At 34.1% G+C, this 20,146-nt stretch overlaps 1 protein-coding gene across 1 annotated transcript; it reads right to left on the bottom strand.

Annotated features, from left to right (window-relative positions):
• Positions 1–9,105: 9,105 nt before the first annotated feature.
• On the bottom strand, positions 9,106–19,651 carry LOC118053518 (TMV resistance protein N-like). Its single transcript, XM_073405823.1, has 6 exons — positions 18,379–19,651; positions 14,757–15,849; positions 14,368–14,643; positions 13,229–14,266; positions 12,239–13,143; positions 9,106–10,077 (listed from the first exon to the last, which is right to left on the bottom strand). Exons 1-6 carry the CDS (start codon positions 18,906–18,908, stop codon positions 9,372–9,374), a joined length of 4,548 nt encoding a protein of 1,515 aa, XP_073261924.1. The 5' UTR covers positions 18,909–19,651; the 3' UTR covers positions 9,106–9,371.
• Positions 19,652–20,146: the final 495 nt, after the last annotated feature.

The raw sequence follows: 20,146 nt of genomic DNA, 5'->3' as shown, positions 1-20,146 counted from the left end.
AGCAAACAGAATCTGCAGTCTGTGATGTACATGATATAAAAGCGTGCGCCCCAGCGTTTTCTTTCTGTTTTCATGAAACGAGTGTGGCAGTGGCAGGGATCAAGAAAAAGGTGGGCGGACGCAGGGAGAGAGTTAAAAACAGAGAGGGAACGAGTTTAAAAGAGAGAGAACAAAGAAGGGAAAGCAAAAAGGAAAAAACCGAGAGAGCCAGGAGGAGGCTTAGAGTAGGAGAAATAGAGAAACAACAAGGAACGAGAAGAAATTGCTTTGAGTCTATCCTACCTTGCCGAACAGGGGTTTACAAGAACTCTAAGAGGTTTTGAAAAACTTCCTAACGGCAAAAAGAGGAAGGTTTTCTTTGGTAAAAAGGTAGAAGCTTTTCCACCAGTTGCATCTCGTTTCTCTGCATTCAAATGTGCAGGATCAACAGGTATGAGTCTTGATTTTCTGTAACGTATGTAAAGCTGTTTGTTTGGTTTTCTTTTCATTTCCAAATCTGTTTTCTGCTTCTGTTTTGGGACGTTCGTTTTCCATCTTAGCAACAAAGTTGTATGCTTGTCCACTGCTCCTCCCATGCCTTTGAGTTTAGATTATTATTCATGTTAGAGCTGCGTTTGTTTTTCCTTCTGCTGGGTACTCATACGGCGACTCATTTGGAAAGAAAAATGAGGGAAAGTCCTCTTTAGGAGGTGATGTTTCGGCTGGGTTTGGAGTGTGCTGTCCTTCCTGTTTTCTTTGAAAGAGAGATAGCTGGCCATTTGATTTGTTGTTTCTGCTTCAGCGTCTTTGATATACATGATAAAGGCATGCTCTTTTGGTTCTTTCATTTTTGTATAAAACCAACCATGGCAGCGTCATAAATTAGATAAAAGGGTAGGCGAGCAACGTTTTCTGTTATAGTTTTGGTTTTCAAATGTTTAGCTTCCATGTGTACATCACTTACTCCTTTCCGTTGAAAATGATGGCCATGCTATGTTTGGGCTTTCAGTTGATAGACCGATTCTGTTTTGATGAGATTGGGTTTTGGATGACTTTCTTTCCGGGTTCATCCTGCTTTGTCTTAAATGCATTATCAAGTTTTTGTGAAATATATGTGATGGTTTATCGTTTTAATTGTATTTACTGTGTTGCTTGTGTTTTGATTATAATAGAAATGTTTTCTTGTGTGTTGCATATGGCCAATACTCTAATATGTTTTTAATGTTTTTTTTGTATAAAAAACAAATATTTGAAGTTTTAAAAAATGTGTTTTCGCATGGATTTTTTAAACACAACACAAAAATTATTTTCTTGTATTTGAATTTTACAACATGTTTGTAAATTCCAAAGGGTGTTGACCAATATTCCAAAAATAATAAAAATCTTATTTTTTGGAATTCGTCTTTATTCACTATTTAATATTTGGATAAAGAAATCTCAAAAGGGGTAAATATCCAAAATATTATTAGAAATAATTTGTTATTATTTATTATTAATGTTTGGATAAAGAAACCCAAAGGAGTTAATATCCAAAAATATTATTAGGAATAATTCGTTATTATTCACCACGGATGTTTGGATAAAAAAACCCCAAAAGGGGTTAATATTCGTCATTGGAACTCTACTGACATATCTAAAGGTATGATCCGTATTGGCCAAGGGTTTCTTCCCTTAGACTTTGAACCCAAGTTCATTCATCAGAGCAGACTTATCTTAGGAAACTGATGGGATTAGAGAACATCAACACCATAGCAATTACAAGGCAAACCAAACACCAAGCAGCTTACCTTAGGTAGGGCGTACTAGGGGTGCTAAAATCTTCCCTTTACGCAACCAGTCCCTTGCCTTAGAATCTCTGAAAGACCAGTTAGGTTTTCTAGTGACCATAATACTAGGTGGCGACTCCCTTTTTCACAAAACAAAGACCCCAACATCAATCCCTGCTACCAGGAAGGGTCGTCTCGACGTCGAGCTCTCGGGAGGGTACGACAACTATTATGGTAGATTAGAAGAGGTTGTCGAACTACAATATCATAGCGAGCAGAATACAATGTTTTTATTCAAATGCTATTGGTATGACACGACGGACAGAGGAATTAGAGTTGATACGCACCATGGTCTGGTCGAAATCAACTCAAAAGCTAGACTCCACAACATAAACGATGTCTTTGTTTTCGCAAAGCAATGTCAACAAGTTTATTACACAAACACCCCTTCATTTAGAAAGGATCGATCAAGAGTTGATTGGTTGTCCGTTTTAAAAACGAAACCACGGGGTCGTGTCGAGGTTGTTGATCAGAATGAGAACGAAGAAACAAGTGTGCGGGATGAAGTCTTTCAAGTTAGTGAGTTGGTTGAACCATATCAAGTTGCTCCTTCGATTGAATTGGAAGAAAATTCAAATTTTCGTGTTTCCGATGATAGTCTTGTTGATGTTGATGTAGAGGAGTTGAACGTTGTTTTGAGCTCTAGCGGACAAGCAAATGTTGATGAAGAAGATGATATCCATATTGAGATTGCGATGAAGGTGATGACTATTCAATTGATGACGAAGAAGAAGATAATTCTGACTAACTATCAAAACAAAGCCCTGTGTAAAACCCTTTTCTTCATGTAATTTACATTATGGATGATATATTTTGAAACATGAAATATATATTTATTGTTTAAGCACTGTTGTTATTGTTTTGTGCGATGAATAGTTTATCATTGAATTTTTTGCAGGAAGGTAAATAGAAAATACAAACACAACACCTCTTGTACATTGAACAATCATCGACGTCAATACCGACGAACTGGTGTCCGTCGGCTTCTCACAAAGAGTTCAAAAATAATTACACCGAAATGCCACAATCACCAATGCCAATACCGACAGACATACATCCGTCGGCATCTCACAGAGAGTTCGAAAATAATTACACCGAAATGCCACAATCACCGACGCCTATACCGACGGACACCAGTCCGTCGGCATCTCACAGAGAGTTCGAAAATAATTACACCGAAATGCCACAATCACCGACGCTCATACCGACGGACACCAGTTCGTCGGCATCTCACAGAGAGTTCGAAAATAATTACACCAAAATGCCACAATCACCGACGCCCATACCGACGGACACTACTCCGTCGGCATCTCACAGAGAGTTCGAAAATAATTACACCGAAATGCCACAATCACCGACGTCCATACCGACGCATTTATCGACATCTATACCGACGTAATTTATCCGTCGGTAACTTGTCGGTGGGAAAATTTACCGACGGAATGCGCAAATTCCAAAGGGTGTGAATTGAATGCACCTCTGACCGTGTTAGATTACCGACGGAATCACCGACGGACTGCGAAAAAAATGGAGGGTAAATAAAAATTTCGGTGCGAAATTCAAAAATTACCGATGTATTTTTGACCTTTACCGACGGATTTAAAAAATTAATAATATTTTTTTAATATCCGTCGGTAAATCTGCCATATAACCTATAACTTCCAGCGCCCGCCGCTTCCCCTCATTTTTTCTTCTCCTCCGTTTTTCTTCTCCTCCACTGCCCTATAATTTTCAGTTTTTTGCTCTCAATCCTTCAAGGCTTTCACCTTGAATCTCTTGCAAGATAAAGGTATGTGGTTTTTTCTATTTTATTTTATTTTAGTTATAGTTGTTTTTTATTTTTTTTATTTTGTTGTTTTGGTTTATTTTTTTGTAATGTAGATAAAGTTTTGAATTGGACATATTATTAAGGTATGTATATTTCGTTCCTTTTTTTTATATAGGTTTTTTTTAATTTTTTTATTATTTTTTGTTGTTGTGTTGTTATAATTGGTATTAGTTAATTTATTGGATATTTGTTGTTAAAGTTGAATTTAACTTAGAATTAGTAATTGACTATGTTAGAATAATTAGTAATTTTACTCTATTATTGCATGATTTGTATTTAATTATTTCCATTGATTTTAATTGTTAGTCTATATTTTTTTTTTAATTTATTGAATATAATTTATTTTTTTATTTCCATATATAATGATTGATTAATTTGTTGAATTAATATTTTTAATGTTGAATTTACCTTAGAATTAATAATTGTATTTGTTGGAATAATTAGTAATTGCATATGTTTTTAATTGTTAGTTTATGTTTTTTTAAAATTTATTGAATATATTTTATTGTTGTATTGCCATAATGAATATTTAATAATTTGTTGAATTAATATTGTTAATGTTGAATTTATCTTAGATTTAGTAATTGAATATGTGATTAGTACTTAAAAGTGCATATTTATAAAGGTTTTATATCATCATTTTGCACATAAAGTATCACTAACTCCTTAACTAAAGTATGTTTTATAATAACAAGTCTAATACTATAAAATGCCCTAATATATGGTAAATATTCATCTTAAATGCAGGCCTATCACATAAATCAAAGGATTGATTGATGAATTCAACTACTGAAATTTGTGAAGATAAAGAGAGGGTGAAACTTCGCAAAGAGATGTTGGTGCAGTCCAAACTGGAACATTGTTCGGTATTTGGGTCATATCTCGAGTTCTAGATGTCCAAATGACCTCCAATTTTTACACAGATTCAGTAAGACATAGGCCTACAACTTTTATGTTTTCATCAAGATCTAAGAAGGTCGTTTTCAAGTTCAAATTAAAGCAACAACGGAGAAGCCGAATCTGTCCTGCAGCCCGAACACTATTCAGTGTTTGGCCCATATCTGGAGTTCTAGAAGTCCAAATAACCTCTATTTTTTTTTTCTGGAAAGCTAAGTCAATTTCCTACAACTTTCATGTTTTCCAGTGGACCCAGTTCGGATGGTAACATTTTGTTTTTATTCAGACAAGAAGATAAGGATTTTCACCAAGTCAAAAGTTGGCCACCCACTCAACAATTAGTCATCAAATCAATAATTCCGAATTTTGGCCTATAAAAGGAGGCATTTTCCATGTAATTGGGGGCTTGGTTGTTCAGATCAAGCTCATGCTCTTTATTTCTCTCTTTATATTTTTTTGTAATTTTTAAGTTTTGCTTTCATTAATATCTTGTTTATGCTTTTCATTTCCTTTCCTTTACTTAGTTAACTTGTATTTTCTTTATGTTCTTGTTTTGTTTATTTATGTTTCTCTTCTTCATTATGTTTAGCTAAGTTTATTATGTCAAGATGAAAAGGTTACACTAATGGTGTAAGAATAAATTTAGTGTAAACTCAACATGAATCTTAATGTTTAATATTAACATGTCTTATCTTTTTATCTTACTAATTCTTAATACCTTGCTTGTTAAATGGTTAATCTAGATTTGTGTTGTATAACACTTGGTACAGTAAATGCTTGGCACTCTCATTAGCTCAACAGTATGGTATTACCTACACTTGGGCTATTAAAGGAACTTGATTTGTTGTTAACATAAGTTAATATCATGAATTCCTGACAATATTTAAAAGTTTGGTGTTATGTAAATAAGATAATTAATATGATCATGTTAATAATTTATAATGAGCTATTAATGAGAAATCATCCGATTGGAACCTCCTTTGTGTGTGGTTTCCAATTGAATAATAAGAGTTTATACTATACTTGTTTGAAATACCATTAGTGGATCCTCTAACCTTGACATTTGTTTTTATCATTGTTTAATCCTTACATTAATCTTCCATCTCAAAGTTCTCATTATTACTATTACTATTGTTGTTATTGTTATTATTGTTGTTGTTGTTGTTGTTGTTGTATTGTTATTTACAATTTATACAATTAACCTCTATGTGGTTCGACCCCGGTCTTGCTGGGTTATTTATTACTTCGACACTCCTGCACTTGGGAGAAGACATCAATCTTTTGGTCGTGTCAATATGTTGGAAGAATTATTAATTTTACTCTAACTTGATGATTTCTGTTTAATTGTTTCTATTTATTTTGAATTTATAGTTTTGTTGTATTGACATAATTATTGAATAGTTTGTTGAATTGTAATTGTTAATGTAGAATTTACCTTAGGATTAGTAATTGAATATGTTGGAATAATTAGTATAGATTTGGTCAATTGGTTGTGGCTATTGTTAATATTTGCAGGTTTGTGGATTTGGGTAGTATCTAAGTATAGGGGAGGTGCTGCCGAATTTTTTTTAACATTTCAATTGAATTATATAATTATTGATATAAAATTGCTTAGATAATGCAGAGAATGAAAACCAGAGCTTCACGTACGGTTGCATCTAGTTCGTCTAGCAGCGACGAAGACATTTCCTTAGGTGCCTCTCAAGAAGAGGCACCTACACCACTTGCGCCATCAGCTGATGCTGCCTCTTCCAACGATGTTTCACTTCACAGAAGCGACGTGCCTTCGCAGCGGAATCGATGGACCCGCAAGTACGAGGCACAATGGAAGGACGATCTTTCAATGTAAGTTTGTTAAGGTTTTAATTTTTTTTAAAAAAAAACAAATTTAAAACAAATTTATGAAGTCACTATTTAATTAATTTCAATTCTTTTCAGGTTCACAAACATTGAGGCCGCCCGAGTAATATAATCGGCGTTTAAAGCGTCGATGGAGATTCCATTGTTTCAATGGAGTCAGATATCCAGGCATCCTGAATGGATGCGTCAAATCAATGCATGGTTTTCCAGATTTGAGGTTCGTGTTCATATATAATTTTCAGCTTATTTCTAATAAATTCTTAATATAATTGTAAATAAATTATTAACATTTTAAAAAATTATTTTTATACACAGAATCGATTCTGCTGGAACGAAGAACATAACAATGTTGTGAGGAGGGTGTGGGAAAATCACGCAGCAACTAGGTAACATTGAAAACAATACAAATTTTTTTTACAAAAAAATTTATGTTTCGATATGTAATTTTTGATTGCATTAAATAGGTTGCGTGAGTTTTGGTACGAAACCCAAAAAAATGCAAAAAAAACTGCGAGGGATAGGGGGTTCCAAGGCTGGAACGATGTTGCGGTTTGGAGAGATTTCAAACCGATATACATCCCGAAGGATATATGGCCGCACTATCTTGATCACGTGACGTCTGAGCGGTTCACACAATGCTCACAGTCTGGTGCTGGCAACCGGAATCGGCCAATTCATGGCTCGATGACAACGCACACCGGCGACTCCGTTCCATTTGCTGCACATGCGAAACAGATGGTAAGATTAATTTAAATTAAATATATCATTCAATTAATTTGTTGTTAATAAATTTTTTTCATTATAGGCTACGTCTCTTGGACGTGAGCCGAGCCCTATGGAGCTGTTTGTGGAGACGCACGTGCGGAGTCAAGACCGCCAAAAGGGGGTGCAACAGTTCGTTGACAGCCGCGCTCAACATTTTGTGGTATGTTTATTCATCCATTTTATTTTGTAAGTTATTATTATGTTTATTGAATTGAATATGATGATTACTTTTTTTATTTTCAGGAGACCTATAATAATCGGTTGAGGGAGACATACGGGAACGATCCTTCGACCCATCCGGAATTCGATCCGGATTTGTGGATGGAGGCTAGATCGTCAGGTGGACCCGATAAGAATCGGGTTTATGGGCTCTCCAACACTAGGGCCGACAACTTGCGGACGACCCGTACTGCTTCAACCGTCGAGAGCTCCCAATTAGTATCGAGCTCCCAATCTAAGGAGTTCGTGGCCTTGCAGCAAAAGTGCGACCACTTATCAGAGGCGTACACACAACTCAAAGAACAATACACAGCAGAATCTGCACAACAAAGAGCGGCATATGAAGAGCTTCGTCAAATGATCATAAACATGTCACAAGGTGGAATATGTGCACCCAATCTAAGTTGGCCGCATAACAGCCAGCCTCCTCCTCCTCCTCCTCCTGATCCTCCTCATCCTCCTTTATATTAATTTTTGATAAACATTATTTAAATTGAAAATTTCATTTAATGTTTTTTTGAAACATTTCATTTTGTAATGAATATTATTTATCTTTCATTTTTCATTTTTAATGCTTAATGTAAATTTTATTTGCATAATTGGTTTTTATTACCATTAATTTATATCATTTTATATTATGTATTCTAAATAATTAAAAAAAAAACTTACAAAGGGATTTACCGACGGAATATATCCGTCGGAATTAGACAGTAGTCGCGACCATCACCGACAAATTTCCAGACGGATAAATTCGATCGGTGTTTTCATGACTCACCAACAGATTCACCGACGGATTAATTCCGTCGATATTATAAATTACCGATGAATTTACAGACGGTATATTTTGTCGGTATTTCAACAGTTCACCAACTAAGTTACCGACGGAACATAATCATCGGTGAATTGTGATATCACCGACGGAATAACAATCTGTCGGTATTATTGAAGCGGGAAAAAAAAAATTTTGGCGCGCATATTTCGTCCGTAAAAGCTTCGGTAAATGGTTTTTTTGTTTTGCCGACCGATATAGCGACAGAATGGGGAATCACCGACGAAAGGTAAGCCGATGGACATATTCCATCGGTAATTATTTTACCGACGTACTATCAATCACAGACCAACGAAATATGTCCATCGGTAAAACTGTGAATTCTTGTTGTGTGGGATTATCCTAAATTTAAGAAGAATATGTTATATACAAATTAAACATTTTATTAATACTCACAATATATAAGGTCAAGTACTGATCCCACAACAAAATTAAATCTGTTTGCAAAATAAAAAAAAGACAACATTTAATCATTGAAAACATGTTATAAACAAATTAAATATTTTATTTAGATTAGAAATACTAACATTAGAAAAAATAACAAAAAATAGTAGAAGCGAAAAATAATATAACCTTAAAATACTGATTTAATAATAATATTTCACTAGTTAATTAAGCATAATCACATTAAATATTAATAATCATCATTTTTATTCACTACTTAAAATACTACATTTAATAATAATCTTTCAAGATTTTTAGTACTAATATAAATAATATTACCCAAAAATCCATTTTTTTCCTTCATTTACATTAATAAGATTTTTAGTATTAATTAAGAGTTCTGGATATCAACTCCTACTGCTCTCCCCTTGTATTTACTCGTCACCTTTCTATTCTTCTAACACTATTCTCCTCCTTCATCTATTCTCCCCCACGTCTTCTTCCTCGTTCTACATCAATAGAAAAACTGACGAGTTTCTCATTTCTGTTTTCATTATATTTATAGAATTAGTAGCTGGAAAAACCTCTTGGAATCTACGGTCGCAGAAACACCGAGACGCCAAAATAAAAATATACCGATAACCAATATTGCAAAATGTGAATCAAATTACCCCAAACCAAAACCATGAGCAAAAACTGACGAAGATCTTCAAGCTAAAGCAAGTTAGATTCCAAACCAAACCCAAGGCAGCTGCTGGTGCTGCTGCTGCTCGAGCAACAGCTGCTACCGCTGCTTGAGCGGCTGCTGCCGCCGCTGCTGGTGCGGCTGCTGCCGGTGCAGCTGCCGCTGCTGCTCGTGCTGCTGCTGCTGGTGCAGCGGCTCCAGCGGCTGCCGGTGCAGCTGCCGCTGCCGCTCGAGCAGCTGTGGCAGCCCTAGCAGCTGCTGCTGCTCGAGCTGCTGCTGCTGCCGCTCCAGCAGCTGCCGCTGCCGCTGCTCCAGCAGTCGCTGCTGCCGCCCATCCAGCAGCGGCTGCTGCTGCCGCAGCTCCAGCAGCTGCTGCTGCCGCCGCTCCAGCTGCTGCCGCCACTCCAGCAGCTGCCGCAGCGACTCCATCAGCTGCCGCCGCAGCAGCTGCAGCTCCTGCGGCGCCAGCAGCTCCAGCTGCTGCTCCTGCTGGTCCAGCCGCTGCTCCTGCTGCTCCAGCCACTGCTCCTGCTCCAGCCGCTGCTCCTGCTGGTCCAGCCGCTGCTGCTCCAGCTCCAGCAGCCCCTGCTGCTGCCGCTCCAGCAGCTCCTGCAGCTCGAGATGCTCCTTACGCAGCTCCTGCAGCTCGAGATGCTCCTTACGCAGCTGCTCAGACAAGTGCTCGCGCTTCTGGAACCAATGGAGCCATCCCTGCCACTGCTTGACCAGTTGGAGATGCTGGATCCGCTGCTGGTGGAGGTGGAGCTGGATCTGCTGCTGCTGCGTTGCTGGAGCTCCTTTGCCTCTGAGAGTCATGAGAAGGAGAGGTCAGAAGTGTTGTGTGTGTGTATATATATAGCTTGGCACAATGGGAATTTTCTCAAACCTTAATTATTAATGCATATTGTAGGGTCGAACCACATTAAATTGTTACTGAATAAAAAAAATTTATATCATTCGGTTAGGTAAAATTGTCATATAAAAAATTAGATTAGATAAAAAAGGACTTGAAAACTAAACATTCGTTTTCCCATCGCCACCGCATAGTCAAACTATACATGGAATCGATGGTACTAGATACTTGTTACGAAAATTCGTCGCAGGTTAAAAAAAATCTTAACAAAAAAAATTTTCAATATGTTTTTGTATTTAATTTTTTTAAGTGGAAATAAAAAAAAATATTATGCATAAATATAATTAAATAAATCAAGAACAACGTGTCTTAATAAATGAAAAAAACATTTATAAAAATAACTAAAAATAAAATATGAAAAATCAAGAAATAGTTGTAGATTAAGATATTTAATTTCGCAAGATGAGAAATTTATGCAATTATATTTACTAAATTTATTAATTAAAACAAGTTTTTTATTTAATCAAACGATAATAAAAATAGACACATATTAAATTGATTGAATAAAATAAAAAGAAAAAAAAAAATATTCAAGGCTGCACATATTATAAATATTATTTGAAATTAAAATCTTTTTATTTTAAAAAATAAAGTTCATCTATACAAAAGATTAAAAAAAATATATAGATAAAGTAGAAAAACCTCCTAAAACATTAAATGCATAACTAAAAAATAACCGTAATTTTAAAAAGGATCTCTAAACAACATAAAAAAATGAGAAGAGATGTTAATCTAAATATAAATAAAAAAATATTTAAGAAAATATAAAAGAAGCATTAATTTAATAAAATTAAAAGAAGAAAAAATAAAAGTTAAGCGTTGTTAAGTCTAGTAAGTTAAACTAGCCCGAGTAGTCCGTTTTGTTTGGGCCTATGTCTACTGATAGTTTTTTTTTTTTTGCAAATTGTTTGTGAAAAAAAAAAATGTTGCTTTTCTATGGACCAAATATTTTTTTCTCTTACAAAATAGTTGTGCATTTTATACATAAAACAAATTAAAAGTATAAATTAAAAAATCTCATACATACATGTAATCAAATAAATTGACAACTATGTGAATAAATAATAATAAAATAATATATTAACAATAATTAAAAATCAAATTAAAAAATTTGAATGTATTAATAAATAGAACATTTACCCATTTATATTTTTTAAATTTGTTTATTAAAATTAATATTTTTATTCAATCAAATGATATTAAAAATAAATACACATATTAAATTGATTAAATAAAATAAAAATAGAAAAACATTATTATACAAGGTTGTTGTACATGTTAATGTTATTTGAAAATTCATATTTTTTTTTTTTTAAAATTAAGTTCTTTTATACAAAAAAATAAAAAATATATATTAATGAATCATAATAAATTTTTCAAAAATTAAATACGAACAATACTATAAAAACAATATCTATAAAAAAATCATAATGAAGGATATTATTTGAAACATAAATTTAAAAAATATTAAAAAAAAGATACATAAAAAAATATCAGTAAAAAAGCAATATGAGAAAAAACATTGTGTGGTTGTTGTTGCTTAATTCGATAAATCCATGGCTGGATCATGAACTCAACCGAGTTCAATATGTTTTTTTCCCAGAAATTTATATCAATTTTTAACCAAAACAAATTAAACATAAGTCCTGAAATATGAACTCAATCAAATTTAATAATGACTTGTCCAAGACTTCAGTGCATGCATTCTATTTTGGTTACAAGTTTTTGGATATAAATTGTTATTTGATGGTGTTGTGCATATTGTTTTTTAGAAGGTTGAATATATGCAATTATTTTGTTTGTTTAACTTTATTAACACATTCAAATTGAAAAATAAGTTTCTGAATAAAAAAAAACTACTTTAAAAATATTTTTTTTTTTAAATTCAAAATCTACCTTAAAAGAAAAAAAACTCTAACCATGCTGTGAACTTGCACGGTGTTTTCCCACGCCATTTATAAAGATCATAGATTTGTTGACATTCAGTTCTTCTGAAAGCAACTTTTCGAAGTAATTATTACCTCTTCGATTCAGATGAATAAGTAATTATTACCTTTTTGATCCAGCTGAAATCTGAACTTCACTGAGAATATTCATCCATCTTCGTACCTTCTCCTCGTTTTCTCTGAGATTTTCTTCATTCTTATCAAAGACTATTGTGTAACTCTCTGTTTGATCATCCATCTTTGATTGTTCGACATCATAAGAAACTGGAAACATAGTGTCCGATCTCTTCTCATCCATGAATTCGACAATCTTGACAAGTTCGTCAAAGTCCCAAGGTAAAGAAGCACAATCTCTAGAAAATATAATAATTGACATCCCTGATTCTTCAATGGCCTCAAAGAGTCTTGATCTAATTGCCATTACTTTCTCTGGTTCCTTCTCGACTGGTATAATGAATCTCGGGGCTAGATCTGCGACACTGGTGACAGGGAAGACATTGGCCATCCATTCATGGTACGACGAAGAAAAAGCTAAAGAATCTTTATATAAAGAAGCTGCTTCTTTGCTTGTGACAATAAAATGGGCAGATGTTTGTGGTTTAATAAATAGAGAAGATAACAAACAGACACCACAATTGTTCACCTTCACTCCTTGCTCGTAAGAATGAAACGACAACTCAATGTTGCTAAAGGATTCATGCTGCCATTCTTGAAGCTCTTTAAGGTAATCAAAAGATAGATAGAATAGCCAAAGGTGATTTGACAGAACTTGGATAGAGTTACAACTAATACACATCGGCAAAGGATAATTCTCTCTTCCATTGGCTTTGAAATGACAAAAAAGAGAAGGACTTTCACCATTTGCACTGAATGCAACACACGCAACAAAACCCATGCTCAAACTAGGCACTTGTACACTAATTGAAGATCCCTTACTTTGATGGTTAAACCAGCCTGGAATTTCATTTCCTGGAACAGCGATACCAAATCCAGGTCTTGGATTAGACAAACCCTGTACCATGAAAAACCAAAATGTTAGATGGAGATAAGGAGAGGGAGAGAGATACAGAGAGGTTGGGGTATGATTAAGAGAAGACCTGGAGGTATCTTTCAAGCATGGTCAATCCCATGTTGTCTTGGCCATTATGATTGTACAATTCCCAGCAGTTAAGACAAAGGAACTCTGATCTTTTGGAACTGCTTAACTTTATCGGATCTGGAATTGTTTTTAGGCTTATACAACCATTCAAATTTACTATTTGAACTTTTGATGGAACCTCAGGCAAAGATGCAAGCATCATGCAATCCTCCAAGACAAGCATTTCCAATTCAGAAAGCTGATTTATAGCTTTAGGCAGGCTAACAAAGTTATTATGGCTCAGATCTAAAGACCTCAATGAAGATAAGTAGCCAATATCTTCAAGAAGTTCCCTTCCTCTTAGATTGCAGGCACGTAAACCCAGTACTTCTATAGAACACAGACCAGTCAAAGAAGGCAACCTTTGATCCGTGGGATTCACAACTATTCTTTTGCATCCATCAAAAGATAATACTTTAAGATTCTTTAAAAGAAAAATGGATGCTGGTGGTTGTCTTATTGAAGTTCCACTTACATCAAACTCCTCTAAACTTTCAACTTTCCCCAAATTCTCTGGTATATTTTTAAGTTCAGAGCAGCCAGACATATCAAGTTTTTTAAGGGATTTCAAGCAACCTATGCTACTTGGAATGCTTTCAAGGTTCTTGCAGTTGTTCATGCTCAATACTTCTAAGCCAATCAAATGACAAATTGATGAAGATAGTTCAGCAATACCAGTCCCGTCCAAACGAAGCACCATCAAACAGTTCATGTTTCCCACTATATCCGGAAACCTCTCAAGTTTTGAGCAGCCATCAAGAGTGAAAACTTTAAGCGATTCCATTTCAAGGTTGCTTGGGAGAATCTTAATACTTTGGCAATGCACAAGATTCACATGTTGAAGCTTCTTGTGACGTGCAAGTGATGGATGGACCTCAGACAAACTTGTACAACCTTCAAGAATTATGTTCTCGAGATTCGGAATTCCTGTAAAATCTGGAGTCTTGATCAGGTTTAGTGAGTTGCTGAGATTGATGATTTTCAAATTAACTGCACTCTGCAATCAGGCAGGGGAGAAGAAATATGGATGCTCCTATCATAAGTATATAGGAAAACGATAAAAAGAAATACAAAGGTCCTTAAATTAGGTGATCTCACCTTACACCCATACCATAATTGCTCAATACTACTGTTAGCCATGTGAAGTTCAACTAGCTCATCCACCTGTAAACCAGCTCGCAATGATTTTGAAGGGTAAGAATGCCATTCAAGAAATCGTAGCTTATTGGAAAGATCTTCAGGTCCTTCAGAAAGCTGCACGTTGTTGATTTTGAGCAATCTTAGTTTGCTCATTTTAGAGAAGGCTTTCATGTTCCATTGTGCCTCTTTTATTCCAGGCATGTCCAGGAAAATGGCTTCTATTTTTTCTTTTCCCTGTCAACCAAAAAGGGAATACAAGTAAAAAACAAATACACAGTAGAGATGGAGCGTAAATTAAAATAAACTTCATAAAATCTTATGGATAATGTTCTTTATCAGCTACTCACTGTGTTGTCCATCAATGCAAGGCAGACATCCTCGTATGTCCACAATCTACTGCGCCTTCCAGGCTCTTCAGGGGATTCACAACGAACAATTTCCTTACCCATTATCTGTAATAAATTATGAATCCAGACTTGATCCCGAGAGACACTTATAAGAGATTTCTCAATAAGAACTGGTATTCCAATCCCTGCATGGAATCCACGGCTTTCAAGTATCCTTGTTATTCGATCAATTTTAAACCCCTTTAGGAAACATGCAATGTCTAAAAATATTTTCTTATCTGATTCATGGAGACCATCAAAACTAATGCGAAGCACATCAATAATTTTGCCATGAGGAATCTCATTCATTCTATTAATTGCACTTTTCCATTGATCGACATGTCTTCCATTCAAAAATGAACCTATAACTTCAAGAGCTAGTGGAAGGCCATTAGCATAACCCGCAACTTGCTTGGATAGATCCAAGAAATCTTTAGCAGGCTGGTCTTTTTTGAAAGCTTTTTGGCTAAACAACATGAGAGCATCATCATCATTCAATTTTTCAGCCTCATAAATTTTAGTATCATCATTTCCAGTTAACACATTTGTATCTCTGCTTGTTATGATAATTCTGCTCCCTGGACCAAACCATCCAGGCTCTTCAGCCAAGAATTCTAGTTGTTCTTTCTCATCTACATCATCAAGGATAAGAAGAATCTTTTTAAGTCGTAACCTCCGCTTTATCATCTCAATCCCTCTAGAAGAATCACATACAGAAGCACGTTCCATTAAGATTTCAGAAAGAAGTTGTTCCTGCAAACGACGTTGTCCATCTTCCCTAGCAAAAACTTCTCTGACACTTGCTAAGAAGCAGCTACCTTCAAATTGCCAACGAATCCTATCATATACTACCCTTGCAACAGTCGTCTTACCTATGCCACCCATTCCGCAAATCCCTATGAAGATTGTTTTGCCTGCTTCTTCACTTATATAGCCATTTAATACCTCTACACGAGAATCTATTCCAACTAATTTTTTGCTAATTGTTGGCAGAGTGATACTTAGTTTGTACGATATGTATTCAACAATTATTTTAATTGATTCCGATTCATTCCTGCATAGAAGGGTGCAAAACATTAATCATGCAGTGTGCAGAAATCAAATTAGATAGTGATAATGGGAAGATAAACATTAGCATATTGTAGCTCGAAAATGTATGGCTGTTAGCCGGAAATTAATACACCAACCTTTGAGAAAGATAGGGCCCTGATAATAGATAGCTTCAAGAACAGAGAGGAAAAGGAAAGAATAAACTAAAAAAGGAACTAGGATTGTATTGATGCTAAGAATGAATCGTACAATAGCTATCTCATTGCCTATAGAATCACACAGTTACTACAGAAGCATGCATACAAGAACAAAAGCTAGGAAATAAAATATCCATTAAGTTTGGTTTTAACAGACCAAAAGGCAAAAGGAGTTCTATCATATTTTTTGTCGACCACTAAGTTGTTTTTATAATTATTTTTAACAAAATTCAATTATTTAGCATAATTAACTTTTTAAAAAAATAACTTTAATTTTATTAATTTTTGAGTTTTTTTCCCATATTAGCATAGCCCAAAGAACATTTCCCAAACTAACATATGCTTCTCACAACTCAAATTTTCACAACGCATTTCTTCGTCTTTCTTCTCTATTTAATCTTTTATTTGGTCTTTCAATTTTTATACAATCTTAATTTAATTTCAATATAATGATCATTTCATTAATATAAACTTATTTTTATTTAAGTTGGGCAAAAACATAACAATATTTTAGGCAAAAATTAACTCATTTTTAGCGATTGCAGTTGAAATAAATATTAACTTTAATTCATATATTTTTTGTGTGCAAAAGAATAGATGAAATGATCGTAATACCATCTGAAGTTAACTAAATATAAAAATTGAGGGACCAACCCAACAAAGAAAGAAAGGAAGACTTTTTTGACATGCGAGACCTGCATGTGTCAAGTTGCGTTAGTGATGCCTGTGCTAGTTTGAAAAAAAATTTCCCACCTATAGTACTTTGAGAAATAATTTTTTTCATGGGAAAAAATTCATGTAGCTTTTATGTCATACCTTAAAAACTGAACCATAGATGATACTAATGATAAGTTTCCACTTGTTGAAAACTTCACTTTAATGTGTAGTTCTTTAACTAGATTTTTGGCCTAAAGTGTTGGATTATTTTTTTCTAACCTTTAAAAAATATAATAATATTTTGAAAGTAAAAAAATCAATACATGCTAGAAAAAGACTTTTAAAATATTAAGATAATAATATATTGGACGATATATTTATTTAAAAATATAATTGTGACGACAACACACTAGATCGACCTGGAATAACTATGATTAACTTGTGAAACTTGCGATCCGAGTCACATATCGGTGAAAACTCCATGGAACCCATATCAAAATAAAATAGAGCCCAATTTCAATCAACCAAATATTAAAAGCTAAACATAAAAAAAATTATTCAATTAAAAAAAGGATTTTTAAAAAAATAGGAGCTAGATTTAACAAAGAATGAGAAATAAAAAGACTTAAGATAACCTTGGTTATTTTTAAAATTATTTAAAAATCTTATAGAAAACAAATAAAAAATTTAATAGAGCCTAGTCTCTAATTAAATTAAATATTGAATAATGAAACTGGAAAAAAAAACATGAGCATCAAAAAAAAAACCTAGACAAATCTCCTAAACCTAGGTTAGTGTCCCAAATTCTCAATCTGTTAAATCCTAAATCCAGACTAAATCAAAAAGCTTAATTCAATGTTAAAGTATGAAATCAGAAATAATATATATATATATATATATATATATTAAAAAAATAATCTCACATAAAATAAATAGTAATCCAAAGAATGAGAATCAAATCTAATAGATTAAAAAATTAAAAAGTATAAAATTAACAGCAAATTTCAATTCTAAAAAATAATTCATATAAAAAAATATCAATTAAAAAAAAATAGAACAAATATAAAAAAAAAAAAAAAAAAAACAGATTGAAGGGTTCCTATAAAAGTTTAGAAGGTCGGGTGCAGAATTTGAGGATAAAGACAAAACAAAAGAAAGTCATTTGGTGTCAAAACAGAAAAAATTACTCCACACATGCCACTTAAAGAGGCAGGTCAAGTCATGGTGAATCAGAAAACATCAATAAATGCCTTTTTTGGGTGTCATAAGACATTGCTCGTGCTGCTTAAATAAGACAGAACAACTTACTAGCTTGTGTGTTCTACAAACAAGCCAACCACTTTTCTTTTCTTTTTTTTTATCACAAAAAAAAAAAAAAAAAAAAAAAAGCATGAATAAGGCCTTGAAGACAAGGTAAGTATTTTCAACATTTTTATACATTTAAATTTTTTTTTTAAATATTTATTTTATTTTCAAAAATATAAAGAAAAACCTAAGAATAGAAAGAAGTTTTATATAAAGATTAGAAATGCTTGATCACATCAGTTCAAAATATCATAAAAAAATAAAAATAAAAAAACATGCATATGAAAAAAATACACATTTACTATCATGCTTGTTCATCAATGAAACAATACAGGGCAGATTTGAGAATTAGAATAAGTAGATAGATGATTTACCTATTCCGTACGTCCCAGCCAGATAGATTGGCCACCGTAGAGAGACAATCTTTCCAGTTCCGTACCTTCTCCAAGTTTTCCTTGAAATTTTGTTCATGCTCACCGAAGGCTTCCTCATATTTCCGTTTCCGCTCGGTTACCTCTGAGGGATCCACATCATAAAACTCTGAGGGATCCACATCATAAAAAACTGGCAGAACAGTTTGACCCATCTCTTTCATGCACTGAACAATCTTGACAAGTTCATCCAAGCACCATGGTGAAGATGCGTAATCTCTTGAAAATATAATGACAGAAAACCTTGATTCTTCGATGGCCTTCCAGAGAGCAGGTTCGATGGGCTTTCCTCTCTCGAGCTCCCTATCATCCATGTATACATCGATGCCTCTCTGTTTCAGATTAGAATATAGATGACTAGTAAAGTTGTTCCGGGTGTCTTTGCCTCTAAAACTAAGGAACACGTCATACATATATAGTGGAGGAGGAGAAGATGAAGATGAGGTTATTCCTTTGACGCTGGTGGAAGCCATGAAAATCCCTATAGCGATAAACTAGTACCGATCCCTTCTGGCCTCAACTAGCTCGCTTGGTTCAGCAATTGCTTTCCACGCTACTTTGTGTAAGGCCTGCTCCTGTGGTCAAACATGAAACAGAAGGTAAGATCAAGAAATTTGGCAATTAAATCTACCAATTAGTAATTTCAAGCTGGAACATATCAGAAAACACCAAATTTCTACGAGTATTTCACCAAATTTCTACGAGTATTTCATGAAAATCTCTAAAGCGATAAACTAGTAAGGCCTGCTCCTGTGGTCAAACATGAAACAGAAGGTAAGATCAAGAAATTTGGCAATTAAATCTACCAAATAGCAATTTCAAGCTGGAACATGTATAATTCTACTTAGAAATCAGAAAACACCAAATTTCTACGAGTATTTCACGAATCTAGACTAAACAAACCGTGTGGTAAGTGTTGGCTAAAGAGGCACAAGATCTAGCCAAGCCCAATATTTCTTCTTCTTCTGGTATCTTAGTAACCAACTTCCAAAGCCCTTTACTTTGTTTTTATTCCAACGACTTCGAATTTTTTCCGGTTACTTTAGGTCAAGAACTCGTACTGGTAAGTTTACACTGTAAAGAAGATGGAGTTTCGGTGGAGAAAAAGCAAAAAGAGAAATGAAAGGGATATCGAACGCGCATCGGGCAGCAGAGGCACCTTCCTGTCAAGAGCAGGGGTTGGCCCCACACATCACAATTGAGGTTTGGAGGCTTCTTTCTTCTTCTTGTTCTGTTTTTAAAGAGAAAAACAAATGCCAACTGTATATATACTTTCTCCTTGCATTTGGTTTTTTTCTACATGGAGATGTAAAAATAGTATTTTAGTAGAAAAAAATAGTATTTTAGCTATTCAAATAGCTATGCTCCAATGACTTTAAATTATAATTTAGATGACAAAATTTAACAATGAAAGGCATAATAAAATATAATCTATAATAAATATCATATTAATAGCTTTGTTTTAAATAGTTATATAATTTTGTTGGTCTTGTAGGATCGAAAAGACCCTTCAATGTATAAATTGTAGTTGTTTAAAACAATATATTAATTAACAAAAAGCTAAAATATATAGCGAAATAACTGTAACTGTTAAAACACTGGAGGTTTTGTCTTTGGTTTGTTGGAAAGTAAGGTTGTTTTTTAGGGCTGTTTTGGTCTTTTTAACAGGGATAAAGGAGAGGTGATGATGATTTTTGACTCAAGAAAAAGA

Source organism: Populus alba, chromosome 17, assembly GCF_005239225.2.
Source record: "Populus alba chromosome 17, ASM523922v2, whole genome shotgun sequence".
NCBI classification, from domain to species: Eukaryota; Viridiplantae; Streptophyta; class Magnoliopsida; order Malpighiales; family Salicaceae; genus Populus; species Populus alba.
The sequence above is the reverse complement of the archived record's forward strand: the minus strand, read 5'-3'. Positions and strand labels throughout refer to the sequence as shown.